A 20,558-nucleotide genomic window follows, 5' to 3' on the forward strand; every position below is an offset into this window, starting at 1 on the left:
TATTTTCAATAATAAGTTTTCAATGATAAGATTTTTTTCCCATTCAGTCTGGGGATGTTTTTGCCTATGAGGTGAATCTCTCAGAGACAGCATATTGTTGAATCTTGTTTTTCAATCCACTCTATCAATCTACATATTTTGATTGATGAGTTTAAGCCATTTACATTTGATGTTATTATTGAGAAATGATTTTTATTCCCTGTCATTTTTATTTATTCCAGGTTTTTAATTTGAATTTTATTCTCCATTGATTCACTGTTCTTTTATTGTAGTTCCTTTCTTTGCTGTTTTCACTTTTATTTTTCATTTCTTCTTCATGAAATATTTTATTGAGTATGTCTTGTAGTATTGGCTTTCTAGTTGTGAATTCTTTTAACTTTCGTTTATCATGAAGGTTTATATTTCATTTTTTAATTCTGAAGCTTAATTTTGCTGACTATAGTAATTTTGGCTGGTATCTTTTATTTTTCAGAGCTTGGTATATATTATTTCATGACCTCCTAGCTCTTAGCATCTGGGTTGAGAAATCAGCTGAGCTCCAAATTTTTTTTCCTTCTAAATGTGACCTATCACTTTTCGCTGGCAGCCTTTAAAATTCTATCCTTATTCTGTACGTTAGGCATTTCATAATAATGTTGATGTAGGTCTTTTGTAATTTTGTATATTTGGTATCCTGGAAGCCTCCTATATTTGATTTTCCATTTCATATTTAAGGTTTGGGAAATTTTCCAATACTGTTTCATTGAAAAGATTGTGCATTCTTTTGGTTTGTATCTTTGATCCTTCATCTATCCTAATAAATCTTAGGTTTGGTCTTTTCATGTTATCCCATATTTCTTACAAGTTCTGTTCATGGTCTCAACATCTTTTTTCCATGGTCAACTTTATTTTCAAGATTATATATTTTGTCTTCATGGCCTGAAACTATCTTTTAAGTGGTCTAGTCTGTTCATGATGCTTTCCATTGAATTTTTAATTTGGTTTAATGATTTCTTTATTTTGTGGATTTCTGCTTGGGTTTTTTTTCCCCCCCAGAATCTTTCTTTATTGAAGTGATCTTTCGCTTTCTGTGTTTTCTCCCTGATTCCATTCCTTACATTATCTTTTACTTCATGGATCAGTTTAACTATGAACATTCTGAACTCTTCTCTGACATTTCTTCCACTGTGGTGTAGATGGATTCTGTTATTGAAGTATTTTGGTTTGTTTTGTGCAATTTCTTCCCTTGATTTTGCATGTTGTGTGTGTGTGTGTGTGTGTGTGTGTGTAACCATCTAATGGTATGAATCTGAGGCAGTTGAGTTTCTAACCTGAAGACTTACAGCATCTCTCAAGGTTTCTGGTACCTCACAGTTTAGGGGGAGACAAATAATAATAATAACCAATGAAAACAATATACAACATTAAACCAAATATTTCCTACTATGAGATATATAATGTTAATTGTCACAATAAATAGAAATGATGTGATCAGTTATTGCCCACAGTAAAATAGTAAGTTGCAAAAGGGTTTACCATTTCAAATGGTGAACAGGAAGAGAACAGAAGTGACATAGTATGAGATGATTATGAGGGAGGAGAAAAAAATAGAAATAAACAAGGAAGAGTAAAAAGAGAGAACAATAGAGATTGGCTGTTAGCAGAAGAAAAGAGAGAAGGAGAATCAAAGGAAACAGAAGTGAGAGAAAAATATATAAAATAAAATTTTTTAAAAATAAAAATACAAAACTGAAATATATTAATTAAACATCCTAGTCCTCAAAATACTAATTCATAAAAAATAACAGCATTCAAAAAATGCTAGAAATGAGAGACAATAAACAAACATGTGTAAACATCCATGAACCATTCAGGTCACAATTAAAATAGGAAAAATGAAAAAAGAAAAAAAAAATCTTGATGAAAAGTTAAAGAATTTTTCTGTTGAAGTTCCAAAAATTCTTGGCTTCTCTTCTCAGCAGTGATATGTGGGGTAGGCTGCCTGTGATGTTTGCTCCATCCTCAGTGTGAGTTCACTGGAATGTGAAAGGAAATTCTATAGACAGATCCTGGAGGTGGGGTTTAGGCTTAGGTAGGGTCCAGGTTCTTCATTCAACCGCAATTGGTTTGAAGATTTTAAATCAGTACACCTCCAGGACCTAGCAGTTGCTGGTCCACGCTGGGGGCGTGCACACTAGGGATCTCCCCCTGGGTTCCACTCATGTGGCAGAGGAGCCAATCTTTAGTCCCCTCAGTTATCTGCAGACGCCACATTTCCTGGTCTTTTGGGTTCAGTCTCCAAACTCAATCACTTCTGCTCCCACCCTTTTGAATTTCTGGCTGGATGCATCTCTCCCAGCTTGTCCTGTGAGCCACTGGACTCAAGGTGGTTGGGGGAGAGCTGGGTGTATTTCCATGACCTGTATTGCCCTGTTTAAACCCCTCTCCGCGTCTCATTGTCTCCCTGTCACTTAGGCACTCTCTCTGTCATGTAGTGTGGGCTTGCCAGGCCTGTATTTTGGTCTCAGCTCAGGTTTGCCAGGAATTGGTTCCCCCATCTGCCGGCCCCTATGACACAGCTGCAAAATAGTTGCTTTTTCTGTCCTCTGTGGTAGCCTAGATAGATGCAAGCTTCTTTCCTGCACAAGGATATTATTTGACACTCCTTTCGGGTTAATTGGCAGTGTTTTTGATCTCTGAGCTCTCTGTATCCAGAATGTGGACTCCTTTACTTCCCTTATTCCTTCATTTTGCTTGCAAGGGGATTGCTCAGGCTGGTGCTGATGGTGGCAGGGGCAGCAGTGGCCCTGGGAATTTCTTCCTCATTTTATTACATCCAGCCTCCTGAATCCCTGGTTTGCTTTTTATGTCCAGTATGAATTTCCAGTAAAATCCCTTCTTTTTCCTTCACCCACTGTGCTCAGAAGTTGCCCATCTGCTTTCTTGGTTTCACACCACACAGCAGCCAGGAAAGCAACCTCTTCTATTCTGTCATCTTGAAGAATCTGTCTCTGTCTAGATTTTATCACCTGTTTATTTGACGCACCAATACCAAACCACCATAACATTACAGGAAGTCCTTCGATTTTGTCTTTTTAAATTATCTTGGCTATTTCAGATCCTTTAATTTTCACATTCTGGTCAATTCCTACTCAGCAAATAAAACTTGCACATATTTCTATTGGAATTAAATTGGATCCAAAGATCAATTGGATAGAATTGATTAAAAAAAACAATAAAATACTGAGTTCTCCTGAACTTTGAAAATAGTAAATTTTGCCATTGATTTTTGGTTTTCTTTAATTCCTGGAAGGAATGTTTCAGGCTTTTCATTTTATAGGTCCTACACATATTTTTTAAGTATATCCCTACGTATTCAATTTGTTAAATGTTATTGTACATAGTATTTTCCAACTTCACTTTTAAATTGTTTATGATTGGCATATGAAATTACAATTCATTGTGTATATCTCATATCTAAAAATCTTGTTAAATTCACTTTAATTTCCATAGCTTTATTGTAATACCCTAGTTTTCTTATTATTAAATTACTTAGTTATTCTAATTTGTTACACACAACAACAGAATACAATTAACTTCATATTACACATATAGAGCACAATTTTTCAAGTCACTGATTGTACACAAAGTATTTTCACACCATTCGTGTCTTCATACATGTACTTAGGGTAATTATGTCTCACTCATTCCACCATCATTCCTATCCCTTTGCCCCCTCCCTTTCCCTCCTTCCTCTTTTCCCTATCTAAAGTTTCCACTCCTCCCAAGCTACCTTCCAATCACCATTATGAGTCAGCATCTTCATATCAAAGAAAACAAACTTTGGTTTTTGGGGATTGGCTTACTTCACTTAGCATTATTTTCTCCAACTGTATCCATTTACCTACAAATACCATGTTTTTATTCTCTTTTAATGCTGAGTAATGTTACATTCTGTATACAAACCAAAGTTTCCCTATCCATCTACTGAAGGGCATTTGGGCTAGTTCCATCATTAAGCTATTGTGAATTGTGCTGGTATAAACATTGATATGGCTGCGCTCCTGAGTATGCTGTTTTTAAGTCCTTTGGGTATAAACCAAGGAGTGGGATAACTGGATCAAATGGTGGTTCCATTCCAAGTTTTCCAAGGATTTTTCATACTGCTTTCCATATTGGCTGCATCCATTTGAAGTCCCACCAGCACTGTATGAGTGTGCCTTTCCCCCCACATCCTCGCCAACACTTACTGTTATTGTATTCTTGATAGCTGCTATTATGACTGGGTTGAGATGAAATCTCAGTGTAGTTTTGATTTGCTAAAGATGTTGAACATTTTTTCATATGTTTGATGATTGTATATCCTCTTTTGAGAAGTGTCTGTTCAGGTCCTTGGCCCATTTATTTATTTATTTATTTTTTTGGTGTTAAGGTTTTTGAGTGTTTTATATATCCTAGAGATGAGTAGTTTTCTACTTTTCTTTCTTTCTTTATAAACATGTTGTCTATGAATAAAGATAGTTTAATTTCTACCTCTCCAATTTTTCTTCTCTCTCTCTCTCTCTCTCTCTCTCTCTCTCTCTCTCTCTCTCTCTTATACACACACACACACACACACACACACAATTTCTTGCCTTTTTACACTGGGTACTATCTCTAGTAGTGTTGAACAGAAGTGGTCAGAATAGATATCTTTGCTTTCTTGCTTTCTCAGTTTGGTTTTTCACCATTAAGTGTGATATAAGCTGTAGATTTCTTTAAAATGTCCTTTATGGATGAAGTTCCCTTCTATTTCTATTTCACTGATAGGCTTCTTATTTTGTTTTAAATATGTATAGGTGTTACACTTTGTCAAAGGCTTTATCTCTTTTGAAATGATCATGGCTTTTAAAAATATTTTGTTATTTGATGATTTACATTTGTTATATTCTTAATTTAGGTTTCAATTGTTTTTTTTTCTTCTTTTTTACATTGCTGGAATTGAACACAAGCTAGGCAACTACTCTATGATTGAGCTAAATCCCAATCCCTTCTAACTTTTTAAAGAGAAAGTTTAAGATAATTGATTTAAATCTCTTGTTATTCCTAACATTTAAAGCTATAAAATTCTCTCTAGTCACCACATAAGCTGAATCCCATGTTTCAATATGTTTTAATTATTATTAAGTTAAAAAAAAATTTGGACAGAATGCCCTTATTTGTTTATTTTTATGTGGTGCTAAGAATGGAACCTAGTGCTTTATACATGTTAGGCAAGTGCTCTGCCACTGAGCTACAACCTCAGACCCTAAAAATATTTTCTGATTTCTCCTGAGATTTCTTTTTAGATATGAGGGCTATTTAGAAATGACTTGTTAGGTTCTAGATATTCACAAATTTTCATGATTTTTTCAATAATTTCTAATTTTATATTGGTCAGAGAACATATTCTATACGACCTTCAATACTTTTAATGGTTTATTGAAAACCACCTTGTGGTTCTACAAGTTGGTCTATTGAGGGCGAATGTTCCATGTGGACTTGAAATCGGTGTTCATCCCACTGTTGGTACTGCTGCTCAAATTTTCTAACTCTTAACTGACTTTTCTGCATATATTCTATTAGTTACTCAGAGAGTAATAATAAAGTCTCCAAATATAATTGTGAGTTTGTGTGCTTCTCCTTCCAATTGTGTCAGTTTTTGTTTCACATTCATTAAAGCTGTTACTACATATATAAATATTTAGAATTGACAGATCTTCCTAAGGAGTACATCTTTTGAATCATTATCTCTGTAAACACTTGCCCTGAAGTTTATTTTGCTTGATATTAGCATAGCCACTTGTGCTTCTTATGAAAAACATATAAGAGTTGACTTTTGATCTATTATTCAGGTTGATGATCCTGGTCTTTTTTCTGGAGTTTGTAGGTCATTAATATGAAATTATTCACATGGCTAGGCTTCAGTCTTTCATCCTGTTATTTGTCTTTTCCCCATCTGTTCTCTGTTATCCACCCCACCTGCCCCCGTCTTTTCCTGTCCTCTTTTAGATTGGTCTCCCCCATTTCATCTCTGTTTGATGTATTGCATTATTAGCTACACCTCAATATTTTCGGGTGGTTACTCAAGTAACTTCAAATCTATCTTAAAATAATACTATACTTATTCACATATAATGCAACACACTACAATATACACCCACTTTACTCACTCAACCTTGTGCTATTTTTTCACATATTTCATTCTCATTTTGTATAATATTATCCAAATGTGCTATTATTTATTCTTTAAATAGAAAATTACAACCTATAGCTAACATCATATTCAAATGGAAAACAAGACAAGGATGCCCACTTTTGCCACTTCTATTCAACATAATATTGGAAGTTCTTGCCAGAAGATTTAGGCACAAGAAAGAAATAAAAGGCATGAGAAATAGAGAGATGACACTTAAAGATGACACTCAAATATGTGGAGAATCTGAAGATTCTACAAAAATATTTATTAGAGATAATAAATATACCCAGCAAAGATGCAGGATACAAAGTCAGCATATCAAAATAAGTTGCGCTTTTATATTCTAGCAATGAACACTCTGAAAAGTTAACAATTTCATTTATAGTAAAATTAAAAATAATAAAATACATAGGAATAAATCTAACAAAGGAGGGCAAAAGACTTGTACACTAAAAACTACAAAATACTGCTGAAATAAATTTAAGAAAACATAAATAAATGAAAAGACATCCTGTGTCTAAGGTTTGTAAGACAATATTGCTAAAGTGACAATACTACTCAAAATGACCCATGGGTTCAATCAAATCTCTGTTAAAATCCCCAAATAGTATTTTTTACAGACATAGAAAAAAAAATTCTAAATTCTATATGGAATCTCAAAGAACTCAGAAATAAGTAGAACCACTTTGGTTATATTTTGAAGCACTCACTCAATTCCTGATTTCAAAGCTGTCATCTTATGGCAATCAAAATAGGGTGGTACTGCCATAAAGACAGATTTATCAGACAATGGAACAGAACAGAAAGTCCAGATTAAACCCTCAAATATACTGTCAATTGAGTTTTAATAAGAGTGCCTGGATCATTTAATGGGGAAAACAGTTTTAAATGGTGTTAAGATAACTGGTTATCTACTTGTCCAAGAATGAAGTTGAAAACTTACCTTAAGGCACGCACAAACATTAACTCAGACTGGATCAAAGACCTTTTAAACATAAGAGCTAAAACTATTTAAAAGAAAACACAGGGGACAAGAGTTGTAGCTTTAGATCTGGCCTTTTTTTTTTTTTTTGGATATGACACCAAAAGCAGGTACATGAGAAGAAAAAAGTAAATTAACTAGAATTTGTTCAAATTCAAAAATTTTGTATATTAAAGGCCACTATCAAGAAAATCAAGAGCCAGTACACAGAATGGTAGGAAATATTTGCAAATCATATATTTGATAAAGGATTAAAATTAACCCAACTGAGCCTCTGGCCCTAACTTCCAATTGAAAAATATGGGATAAAGGAACAAGTTAAATATTAATATGACTAAACAAGCAGACAAATATAGAACATGAGGCATTCTAAAAGACAAACAGTCTGGTAGGGTAAGATTTAAAAAAACGGAAAAGAAAACAAAGGGCAGCATGTAACCCTTGACTGAATCCTGGATTGTGGCTCGGGCCAGGTCTGGAGCTGCGGTGAGAGAAGTTTGAAAGACATTCTTAAAATAACTGGGAAAACATGAGATTGTGTTTTAAGTGTGAGAATAGCATTGTGGTTATACAGGAAAATGTACTTATGTTAAAAAATGTATATTGAAATATTTAAGGATAAAGTGTGGATATTTGAAACTTAACTTTTAAATGGTCTGCCAGAGAGAGAAAGAGAAATGTTAACACTGTCAAATGTCAGCAGAAGGTATATGGGTGACCATGCTACTCTTCCTTCCTCTTCTCTAGATGTGAAAAATTTCAAAATAAAAAGATTGGAATAACAAAGCTATGAGCCACTAAATCATTTTAAAAAAAAAAAAAAGAGCTGTGGATATCTGAAACTCCATGGAACTCTTATGGAACTGCTTAAACTCAGTTCTGCAAAGCTCCTTGTTCTTAGTCACGGTGCAAATGGTATCCCCTGGAGTCACATAATAACACCAAAAAGGCACAGTGGTTATCTCATGTTGAGACAGAAAGAAAACAGAATATGCAGAGTTGGTTGGGGGAAAGGATAATATATACTATATACATTATACAACACACACGTTTACTTTTAATTTTATATAATTGATAAAATTACTTTTTTTTTTAAAGAGAGAGAGAGAGAGAAAGAATTTTTTTAATATTTTTCAGTTTTTGGTGGACACAACATCTTTATTTTTTTTTCCTTCATTTTTATGTGGTGCTGAGGGTTGAACCCAGCGCCCTGCACATGCCAGGCTAGCGTGCTGCCACTTGAGCCACATCCCCAGCCCGATAAAATTACTTCTCTAGGCACTAAGCAACTCAGTGACACCCTGTCTCTAAATAAAATACAAAAAAGGGCTGGGGATGTGGCTCATTGGTCAAGTGCCCCCGACTTCAATTCCTGGTTAAAAAAAAAAAAATTTACTTTTATGTAATTGCTACTATCAATTTTAGATTATATAGGAGGTATGATGATTGAGCCAAAAGTTAAGCAGAAGCTGGGTGTGGTAGTGCACGCCTGTAATCCCAGTGACTCAGGAGGCTGATGTAGTAGGATCACAAGCTCAAAGCTAGCTTCAGCAATTTAGCAAGGCTCTAGGGAATTTAGTGAGACCCTGTCTCAAAATAAATAATAAAGAGAGTTGGGAATATGGCTCAAGTGGTTGAGCTCCCTTGGGTTCAATTCCAGGTACAAAAAAAAGCCAAACTGAGTCTCAAAAGTGAACCAAAAAGTGCACACACCTGGATTGATGGATGGAGGGGGTGGAGGTGGGAGAGGCCGGCCTTCTTTAATGGCAAGTGTGCACTGCTTTGCTGATCGAATTGCATTAATGAAGTCTTCATGCTGCTGTCTCCAGTTAGATTTCCTTACAGGTTGATGCTGTAAGAAAACCAACCAATATTAGTGTAGGCTATATACCCCTCAATTACAATTTCTTAAAAAGCTAGGATCTGAACTTATAGAACCAAGACTGTGAAATTCGGAGAGAAAGGAGAATTTATTTTTCAAAAGCTCTACTTAAAGAGATTTGGACAGTATGGTCATAAAGTCTGCAAGTCACAATAGTAGTAAGGAAAAACAAAAATAAAAATCTGGGGCTGGGAAATGTAACTCAGTGGTAGAGTGCTTTCCTAGCATGCCTGAAGCCCTTGGTTCCATCCCCAATGCTACAAAAAATAAATAATAACAATGATCAGAAAAGCAAGCTATACAACTTTAAAGGAAGACAAATGGCAAGATTAAATGTGACTTTCTTAATTGCTAAATTTAAAACTACTGTAATGAAAGCATAAACAAGATATTTTTTTCCACATCTGTAAAGTATCTGAAATATATTTGGAAATCAAAGTGAGCAAGATTATAAAGAGAAGGATAAAGGCAAATTATACTTAAATGACATTACAATGCCTTATCAAGCAAAAATAAAACCATAGAACTGAGGAATGGGCTTCAATGTACTTACTATAATAAAGAACAATGAAGAAGATATTGCTAGTACCTGGGAGTGAGTAGTCTTCCTCACTGTAAGAATGTCAGTGCCCTGTAATCTTTGCTTCAAGGAGTTGAAAGGTTTACGCTTTTTGTTGAAGAGTTTTCTACATATTGGTCCATGTCTTTCCTAGACAAGGAAGGGAAGGGATTGGAATTTTGAAAATGCACGTTACAAAGTTTTTAATCCCTAGGTATACTTACCCCCACCCTCCCCATAGTGACTGGCTTGCTCCTTCAGAACCTACATTTTCCTTAACTCTCAGACCACAGCAGATCAAATCTAGTTGGTTCTCTTCAACCATCTTACATGGAACTAGATATTGTCTTTGGTCAAAGACAATACAAGGCCGTTTACAGCTCCTTGGATCTTGATTATCTCCCAAAGGCCCAAGCCTTAAAGGCTTGGTCCTCAGACTGGTGCTACAGGGAAGTTATGGAACCTAGAGATTAACCCCTCCTGAAGCAGGAGATCTTGAGGTCATTTGGGGCATGTCCTTAAAGCAGATTGTGGGACTCCAGTCCCTTCCTTCCTGCTTTCTTTTGCTTCCTAGCTATGAGGTGAGTGATCTTGCTCTAATACATGCTTCTACCATCACGATGTGCTAGCTGCTTTGCCACAAGTCCAAAGCAACAGAGCCAGTTGATCATGGTCTGGGTCCTCCAAAACGGAGAGTAAAAATAAACCTTCTCTCTCTATCAATGGATTATCTCACATACTTTGTTAGAGTGGTGGAAGGCTAAACACAACAGCTACACAGCTTCAACTTTGCTTTTATGTTTAACATTAAAACGTGGGCACTATGTTGTTTGCTCCAACCTGTAATCCTTCAGGTACTCAACATTTCTGGCACAAGGACTGGAGGACACTCAATAGAGCTCTGCCTATGTACACCTTCCTAAATCAGTTCTTGTGCCCCATGGGGTCACATCAACTTCTTCACCCACTTCCTTGGTGGATATGTACCACATAAGAGCTATCATTTACAAAGATGCCTTGTCCAGACTCAACAAAATACAGACTATAAAAATCACTGTGTCTGGTTAAACTGAAGGAGAGAGATCAGATCACTTGATCAAATGTAGTCTGGAGATAGGCTTAGGGAGTAAAACCTGGAACTTCCAAAACATACTTGACATTTAGTGATCCCTCTCTGTATGAACCTCCTAGGTCTCACTACTCTCAGGAGGTGCAGCTCCAAGCTGGCAAAGGTAAGGGCAGTGGCCTGGTGAATTAGAGGGCCTGAGCAGGTCCTGTGAGCTCCCCCTCTGGTTTCAAGGAGCTATAACCCAGGAAAACTAGAAGAACAGATATTTTATTTTTTAAATCCCCAAGTAAAACCCACCAGCTTATTGTATAGCCTCCAAATGTAGATGCTAGTCCAAATCCTTTATGTTCCATGAAAGTGTCCTTGACCTGAAATGTCCTGACCAATGGTTGTCTTATCATCTTAGATATTTTTAAAAAAATAATCTTTCTTGGGAATCTTTACAACGTTGGGGTCTATCATCTGCTTGACCCCCTAATTTTGAAATAAGCTTTTATTCAACTTGATAGCCATCAAACCAGGGAACTTGATACACAGCTTGAATTTGGATCAGGTCTTATATCCATATATTATTTTGTTCAAATGGTCTAAAAACCCTGAAATTGGAGGGCTCTGTATACGTGGCAAAGCAGAAAACAGGAAGGCTAAAGGACTTGTCAGAATAGTGACAAATTTGCGGCTAAAAGCCAAGTTTCCAGATGCCTGAAATTCAATGCTCATTCCTCTAGACTAGCTAATTTCCCTGGTGTTTTGGCCTTGAAATTTGAATTTTTGATGCTTAAAGAAAAGGCGGAAGAGCCAAAACCTCTCAAGGGATAACCGGCTGTGCCAAGACCCTTCCATCTGGCATGGTTTTAGGAAGACCGTGGTAAGTAGGGTCACTTTTCAACGTGGCGGCGGCAGCCTGACTCAGTGTCCTCCAGGCCTGGCAGCCATAGGTGATGCTCTTCTCTTTCCTTGTCTCCCCTTCACATCTGTCTTTAATCTTGGCACCACCACCTCCTCACTGACTTGACAGTTCATTTAACTTCAACGAAACAGATCTATACAAAATGTCTTCATGTTTACCAGAACATCTGCTGCAAAGCGTCTTCCACAGACTTCACAGGGAAATAACTCCTGATTGCCATCTGCATAAGATTCAAGAGCACATTATGTTAGTTTCATGGAATTGCCTGGTCGAGAAGAAGTGACTGACTGGAGGTGACCTCAATAGCCTGAGGCACTCAGTCTTTTCCCTCTCCACCTCTGCTTCCTCCTCTTAAAAGATCCTTTGTAAACTCACCTGTTTTCCTTTCCTCATATAAACTTCTCACTTTACTAAACAAGTAAATTCCATCACCTTTAGGCAAACCAGAGTCTATTTATTTGGTGTTTCAGATATTCTTAAATAGCTATGCTTGAGACCTAAGTACAAAGTCATACCTTAGCATAAGGCTATAAATGATCCAACATCATCATCTTTGGGATTCCTTACTCGGCTGAAGGCCTAAGCGCCTATGGTAGCCCCGGTGCCTCAAAAAGCCCACAGTGAGGTGCTCAGTAAGTCCTGGTTGAAGGTGTAAGCCAAACAAGAACTGAATTTCTACCATAGGGCCACTCACTCATACAATAAATCAAATATCTACTATATGCAGCTCTGTGGAAATCCTGAGAGAGAAACCATACATGAGGTTCAGCCTAGAAAAATAGAAAGATGGCTGAGTGTGGTGGTACATGCCTATAATTCCAGTGACTCAGGAGGCTGAGGCAGAAGGATCGCAATTTCAAAGCCAGCCTCAGCAATTTAGCAAGCCCTAAGCCACCCAGTGAGAGCCTGTCTCTAAATAAAAATAAAAATGGGCTGGGGATGTGACTCGGTGGTTAAGTGCCCTGGGTTCAATCCCCAGTACCAAAAAAAAAAAAAAAAAAAAAAAGAAGACAGTTTTTTTAAGTGGTTAGAAAAGTATCAAAAGAAAAACAAAATTCTGAATGTTTAAAAATTTCTCATATATATAACTTCCTTTTGGTTTCTCTGCCGTATATAAAGATTTTAAAAGCAGTTTGAGGTCTGAGCATGGAGATTTGATATTAGAATCATCGTGTGGGCTTTACAAATAAGGGAACAACCAGGGACTGAACTGGAAGTGGAAGAGTCACATAACACAGGTGAGAAGAGAAGAAGGGAGTTTGATTTAAAAGCTGAAAGTGGATGCCTGCATTGGAAAGGGAACCATGTCAAAGATTCTATGCCCTGAGTAGCCTGGGGGTGGGGGTGGGGGTGGACTGTGGCAGAGAGAGAAGGGAGCTGAGGACCGTGCTCAGCTCACAGGCAGAAGGCCTGAGAAGATGTGGGGCTGCGGATGGAAACAGGGAGCTTGAAGGAAGGCCATCTTAGGGAGGAAAATGACCTCAGCCTTGGAAGCACCGAGTTGAAATCGAGTCATGCAGCCAGCAGGAGGGAAACGGGGAGGTCAGGGTCAGACACACAGATGCAGGCTTTGAGGAATGAAGTCAAGGCAGAGACTGCCAGGGAAGGAGTCATGGAGAGAGAAGTGCAGAGAAGATCCTTGGGGGAAACTCACATTGAAGGGCCAAGAAAAGGAGGACGACAAGCCAGGAGAAGCAGGAGAGAGCAGGGTCATGGAAACCAGGGGGAGACAATTTGCAAAAGGAAGGTCTGGTTAACAGGAAGCAGATGGTAGCCTGCTGCAGACGTTGTTGATTTAAACAATTTTTTCTCACGTCTGTTAATTGGTATCGTATTTTCAACTCGGGTCATCCACCTCAGCACACACGAAGATCTCTATTCCCCCTTCTTCTTTGGGCCTCTGGACTCTAAAACTGGGTCTTAAATTTTACTTTCAGCAAAGTTACCCCAACCCTCCACATGCTTACTTGTAAATAAAAATGTAAAATGTTGCTTTTTCTAAAACACTTGCGAAGGATAACTCTTTTTATGAATATGACTAACACTTATATGTTCTCCTTTTCCCAAAACTCCTTCTCTATTTATTTGTCCTTCACAGCATCCCTGAGAGACAGTGTTGGTACTATTTTAACAGAGAAGAAAATGGAGACTCAAGGTTGGGTGATGTCTCTAAAGCCTCAGGTAACATTGAGACCTGAACCCGAGTCTCCATCTACAAGTATTCAGATTATAAATTCAATCAGCACTATAACTATAAATCTACTATGTCAGCATGTAATCTGCAAAGCAACTAGAAATTCCTAGAGAATCAATGACCTTGGGTTTAAATCAGTGAGTTTTAATTAATTCAAACAGTATAAAATAATGACAGATATGCCAGGTCCAGTGGCACACACCTATATAGTCCCAGCTTTTGGGGAGGCTGAGACAGGAGGATCACAAATTTGAGACCAGCCTCAGCAATTTAGCAAGACACTGTCTTAAAAAAATACATAAATAAAAAGAACTGGGGTTATAGCTCAATGGTAAAAGCCCCTGGGTGCAATCCCCTGTACAAAGCAGAAAAGACACAAAAAGATTCAATTCAAAACTTGGATATAGACAGACTACTACATGCCCAAGTTTGAAGCTTGTCTATTTCCTCGCCAGCAAAACTGAGCGCGGGGATCAAAGAATTGCATAGATTATGGCACCATATATTGAATCACATGAAAATCATTACACCTTAAAAGAACCCTTTGCAATAACCAAAATTCCCTCAGTAGGTAAATGGTTAAACTGTGGTATATCCATACCCTAAAATATTACACAACAATAAAAAGGAATAGTACTGATACTTGCAACAACCTAGCTGGATCTAAATCTTGAGGAAAAAAAAAGTCAATTTCTAAAAGTCATATACTGCATTATTCTATTTGAATGTCAGTCTCAACATATAAAATTAAACGGATGAGAAACATTAGATTGTCGAGGGATAGGAACTGTTGTGACAGGGGTAGAATGAGGGAGATCTTCACATGATGGAATCGATCTTTATCTTCTTCGGTGGTAGTGGTTATGCATGTTTAAATGGTATAGAACTGCTGGGCACAGTGGCTCACATCTGTAATCCCAGTGACTTGGGAGGCTGAGCCAGGAGGTTTGCAAGAACTTGCCTTAAAATAAAAAGGCTGAGGATAGCTTAGTGGTACAGTCGCTCTGGGTTCAATCCCCAGTATTATCACAAAAAAAAAAAAAAAAAAAAGTTTAGAACTACAAACTCACATTGTACCAATGTCAATTGCCTGCTTTTGATGTGGTACTGTAGTTAAGATATAACTTGGGGAAAATGGGGTAAAGGACATATGAGATCACTGCATGCTATTTTGCAACTTTTTGTGAAGCTGTAATCATGTCAAAAAAACATTCAAAATTATTATTCAGGGGTCATCAAACTAAGCCTGTGGGTCAAATCTGGGACTATGTTTTGTAAATAAAGTTTTATGGGAACGGTCATGTTCATTTGTTTAGTATCTATTGTTGCTTTTACAGTACACAGCAGAGTTGTGCAGTTGTAACAGAGACCACATGACCTGTATGAGCAAATAATCATATTATTTGGCTTTTTAGAGGAACAGACTAACAATTGAAAAATAAAAATATAACAATTAAAAATGCTCTGTGAGAGAATAACATGGAAAATGTTGATAAATTTTATGCATTCATATATTTATAAGGAAAGTCTGAAAAGACATGTACACACAAACTACCTCTGGGAGTAAGAATAAATGTGATTATTCTTTAGTGTCCTGCATTTTCAAGTTTTTTTTTATACAAAGAGTATGCATTACTTTTTTTAAAAAATCAGAGTTAATGAGTAACTTTCAAAAAAATGTATTAGAATACCTTTGATAGAAAATATCTATAACAGTACCAACATTCCTTTCTTCCCTTCCCTTAATACTGGGGACTGAACCCAGTAACATTTTTACAACTGAGTTACATTCCCAGCTCTTTATTAAATTCTAAATTTTCAGATAGGGCCTTGCTAAGTTGCTGGTGCTGGCCTCCAACTTGTGATCCTCCTGCCTCAGCCTCCCAAGTTGCTGGGATTGCAGGCATCCACCACCACACACCTGGGATCAACAGCTATTTCTATCTTTTCCCCCTCGACTTGGATTCATACTTAGTCAACTATTATGGTAGCTATTCTTTTTAAACATTTGTTTATGATACTTGAAAATTTTTAAATGAGGAAAAGAGTTATTTTGCTTACCAAATCAAAAATAAAACTAAGCTTCATAAATATCTGAGCTCAAAAGCTTTATAAGAAACAAAGATAAGGAGGAATAGAATAAAAAAAAGTTCGACCACTGACTTGATTCTGATTAGATACTCCCTTTCTGAGCTGGAAGTTAAAAATGCTTTTAGAGATACATGGCATGGTAGAGAAGGAAGACAATGTCTTCATTCACATGTCAACAAAGAATTCTTAGGTTCTCTGCAGTCCAGAACATGCAAATATTTAGCAATATCAATATCTTCCATGGCCCTATGGCAAGGGGCTGCCACAATGCCTCAATTTATCAACTAAATCTAGGGAACATAAGTCATGAAATAAGAAAAGGAACTAAAAACCATTCAGTTTGGATGACAGAAAGAATGTCCCATTTAATTTTGCTCTCTCTGCTAAGCTCCAATGAAACTGTAATCAAGGGACAAAGCGGTATGGAAAAAGAACCCCGAGGACAGAGAGGAAAGTTAACAACAGAAAACTGGGATCTAGAAAGCTGATAGACATGGTAAGTGACATGGAAGACTTACAACTATTTCAAAATCTGTTTCCCAGGGGAGAATTGGGAACCACATCACACCACAGAACCCAAGTCATAGGAACCCTGGGGCACCATGAAGCTCTGTAACTGGTGCAGGTGAATGAGGATGAAGAGTGTCAAAGTATGAAGAACCAAGAGGAAATCTGAACCACCATCCCCCACATCCCTCGGGGAACCTCTGGATGACTGATGTTTCTCTAGCTGCCTCTTCTCTGGAAAGAAGGTCTGCACACTGACCAATGCAAGGGACAGCTGAAGGTGTGGGTACTACAGCAAAAACAGGCAGCTAGGTAGGTACGGATACTTATTCGTAATTAGGTCCCATAAAGTCACCGAATCCCTGAATTAGCAAATACGGAACCACTGCTCGGAAATGCAGGGTTAGGTTTCTGTGGATCTCAGGTCAAACAAAAAAATATTTGACAATGGATCAATACAAAACCTTACTTAATGTGTGTTCCTGTTTAGAGACATCTACTTAATATATGTTGCTGACCCAATAGCATTGAATTCATGCCAACTAGCATTCAAGACTGAATGAAACTTACCTAACACACGTGCCTTTAAGGCACATCACAGCCTGGTGCTTAGGAACACTAGATGGCACTTCAGCCTAAGCTTGGCAGCCATTTTAAACAATGAAATCATCATCAAAAAAAAAAAAGGTACCAAGAATGGAAACAGAAAAAAAAAAGGAGAGCTAAGTCGACAAGTTGACCCTGAAAAGAGCACTTGTTTACAATATGAGACCTTAAACCTGAGGGCACACCTTGTTTGATCTCATTTGGGAATGTTTGTTGGGTTCCTTTTTTACGACTATGTATATCTCCAAAAAAGACTGTAAAAGTGCCCTGAGTAGTTTTGGGTGTTAGAAGGAAATTTTAGCCAGTGGTAGATTTGCAAATAGAGAATCCATGAATGAGGACCAACTGTAGGTGCATGTATCTAGATGTACATGTATGTGTCCATATGTAAATTATAGTGGCTAACCTCACAAAAAGTTACACTGAAAGCAGAGAATACCACATGCCTCTTCCTCTCCTAGGCTTCTAGAACTTGCCTGCCAGACCCTTACCTTCAAGGCAGAATTGAATTAAAACTTCCCTGGTAATCTAATCATCCAACTAGGAAATACCTGAAAATACTGACATTAGATGAGCCCTAAAACCTACTCTACAACAAAGCTCAGTCTATTAAATGCTACTTGGCCATCAGTGCCAAGACATGTCTACGTTCTTAGGGTGATATATCCAAAGAAATCTGACCAACATTCTGTTCTCTGTTTGGCTCATTTGACCATGACCCAATGAAGTTTCTGCTCTTTCCTTTACATCTTTATGTCAAGATGTGCTAAGGATGTTTATCTCGTCCCACAAGATTGTATGTTAATCTTGAGATGGGAATAGATCATGGTTAACTCAGAAGCAGAAGATATAACCCCCTAAGCACAGTTCTTCAGATCTAGACTGTTTACAGACAACTAAAATGTTAACCAACTTGAGTTCCTGGTTCAGAAGATACAGTTTGGGCTAGGGGTGATGGGTAGAATAAAAATATTAGCAAATTTGTTGTAATTACTGTGACTTTATTCTCCAGAATAAAATCAAATCTTTAAGTATGGAGTATAATCAGCCTAAATCACAATATGCTTCAAAATTGAGGTCATATTCTCCTAATGTGGTAACTTACTTCCTAGGACTCATCACCTCACTCAATAACAAGAACACATGGGACTCCTATGAACTCTAGAAACTGAAGTCAGTCCCAGAGACTGATTGGTTTATCCTTTCAAGGATGCCTTCACAGCAAATGCTGACTTCATAGAGCTGAGTTTATGCTTCTTTTTCAGCTGTTCCAAAATAAAGAAGATTCTGCATTCAGATATACCATAAAGATGATTTAGGGAAAAAAATATGCATAGTAACCTAGATCATTGGTGTATGACTGAAAGTTTCCTGAGGGGAAAGAATAAAATGAAATTGAGAATAGGTCTACAGATGTACAGGCCTATCAGTTCTACTCTTAACTTGAAAAGTGGGCATGTTTTGCAAGTTTCACAACACATAAGGCCATTAGAATTTTTACCTTCTGCCCTTTATCTTTCTTCTGTCTTTTAATTAGGACAAACTTGAGAAAGCAAACCAGTATCAAGACACTTGAGGAAACAAAAGTATAGACAATATTAACAGTAAGGTCACAAGGCAGTCAGAGTTCTATTGTTTACCTGAGTTGATGTGATGACATCACAATGATATTGTGGGATACAGTGTGTCACAGATGACACTGCTGTAAACTGTAAACATGGACAGTTTACAGCAGTTAGGATATTCAGAATTAAATATAATAGTAGAGCTGAAATATCTGAAGTGGCTTTGAACCAATCGTGGACCATGCTTAAACCAAATAAAATATACAGGCAAATTCTTTTTGACTTTGTTCCTTCTCTGGGATCTTAGGTCTTCCTCCTTGTTAACCCCAGGAAGTCCAAGCACTAGAGTTACTTCTAAGTATTTTCTGAAATGCCTTTCCCATGTGCCCATTCACTCATATCCTACTTAGAGATTCTACAAATGACAGGGACTATCTTAAACACTGGGATAAGGCAAAAACTTTCTGCCTTCCTCTACTGAGAGGAAACCAAAAAAAGAGTTTCAGATGTCAACAGATGTCATGGAAAACCTAAAGCAGGGGAGGATAAAGAATGCCAAGAAGGCGGGTATGTTATTTTTAAACACATGCTCAGGAAAAAGCTTATGGAGAAGGGGGCAACTAAGCACAAACTTAAGAACCTTCAAGGGATCAGTAAGTACCAAGGTCCCCATTACAAGTGGTACTTAGCACAGTGCCGGCACTGCCAGTTATCTTTGCTGCACACACCCTGCCTCCTCTCATCTGTGGTTCTTGAAGGCAAAATCCTTTATCTCTGGGAACTGCCATCATTTAGCAAGGAGCATGTATGTTCCGTTTCCAGACACTGTTTACAGATGGCTAAAATGTTGGCCAACTTGAGTGCCTGATGTGGAAGACAGTTTGGGGCTAGGGGTGGTGGGTGAAATAAAACATAATATTAGCAAATTTGTTTTAATTTCTGTGACTTTATTCTCCAGAATAAAATCAAACCTTTAAGTAGGAAATATAATCAGCCTAATGATATGCTTCAAAATTGAGGTTGGTCACATTCTCCTAACAGCAAAATACATCATATGCTGACTTAAAACTTGAAAGTAGCACCAGAATCAAGTCGTATCAAATGTCTACAACACTCTTGCTGGTTTTGAGAAACTTCAGTTGAGAGAATTACCAAAATTGTCAATCCTTTCAGGATTTACATCCCCTATATTCACATAAGCCACCAACCGACTCTTTGCTTCTACAGGTTGGCATTTAGATACTGGTAGCCAACTTCTATAATGACAAGCTGTGTAGCCACACTTTTTATTTATTTATTTACTTTTAAAAAATCAATGTTGATAGAATACCTATGCTGTTGGTTTTCATATAACTCTTTAAAAAAAATTCATTTGGCAGAATAAAGTGATACCTATCAGCTTTGTGACACCTATCATACTCAAATTAATTCCAGATGAAGACCCTTCTAATAAGTCAGATATCAAATTCAGCTCACCTGCCAAAAATGGCTCTGTCCCAGCCATGCTGTTCCTCATTCAGATGAATAGTGTCCACAGATTTTCAGAGTCCAGTCCATATAACACCACATTAGGCAGGGACACATGAACAAGGGCCACTTGTCAGTTGCAAGAAGTCACAGTTTACCAAATAATTAACAATTGTGATGGTGTCACTGCTTAAACTTTGGAACAGTTGATGTTACACAAAACAACTCACTGAAAGGAGGGAAAGTTTTCAATCTGTATTTTAATTAAGCATAAGTGGGTCTGAATATTAAATATGGTTGAAAAGATTAAACTTTCTAGTTTAAACTCAAGTGAATAAATATCTGATTTTCAGCTAGGGATTCTTTAAAGCCAAAGAGGTTTTCTTGATTACTTCTTCAGTTTCTCTGTTTCCTGACTTCACTGTTCCTAAATCCCATAAGATAGTCATGCAGTCACATAACAGGAAATCTAAATGCTAACAACTTTAATATTAAGTTTCCCATCCTTCTGAAATGTTCTTTTTGTATAC

The 20,558-nt window shown here is 37.2% G+C and overlaps 1 protein-coding gene across 1 annotated transcript in view; it reads right to left on the reverse strand.

Moving 5' to 3' along the window:
- Zc2hc1b (zinc finger C2HC-type containing 1B) overlaps window positions 1–20,306 on the reverse strand; it is a 45,973-nt gene extending 25,667 nt beyond the window's left edge. The window contains exons 1-4 of the mRNA XM_076859675.1: window positions 20,038–20,306; window positions 11,757–11,818; window positions 9,650–9,769; window positions 8,892–9,030 (exon numbers count right to left, since the gene is read on the reverse strand). Of these exons, the coding sequence (XP_076715790.1) occupies window positions 8,892–9,030; window positions 9,650–9,769; window positions 11,757–11,818; window positions 20,038–20,077 (361 nt within the window). The 5' untranslated portion in view covers window positions 20,078–20,306. The remainder of the gene's footprint in view (window positions 1–8,891; window positions 9,031–9,649; window positions 9,770–11,756; window positions 11,819–20,037) is intronic.
- Window positions 20,307–20,558: the final 252 nt, after the last annotated feature.

This window comes from Callospermophilus lateralis, chromosome 6, assembly GCF_048772815.1.
Source record: "Callospermophilus lateralis isolate mCalLat2 chromosome 6, mCalLat2.hap1, whole genome shotgun sequence".
NCBI lineage: Eukaryota > Metazoa > Chordata > Mammalia > Rodentia > Sciuridae > Callospermophilus > Callospermophilus lateralis.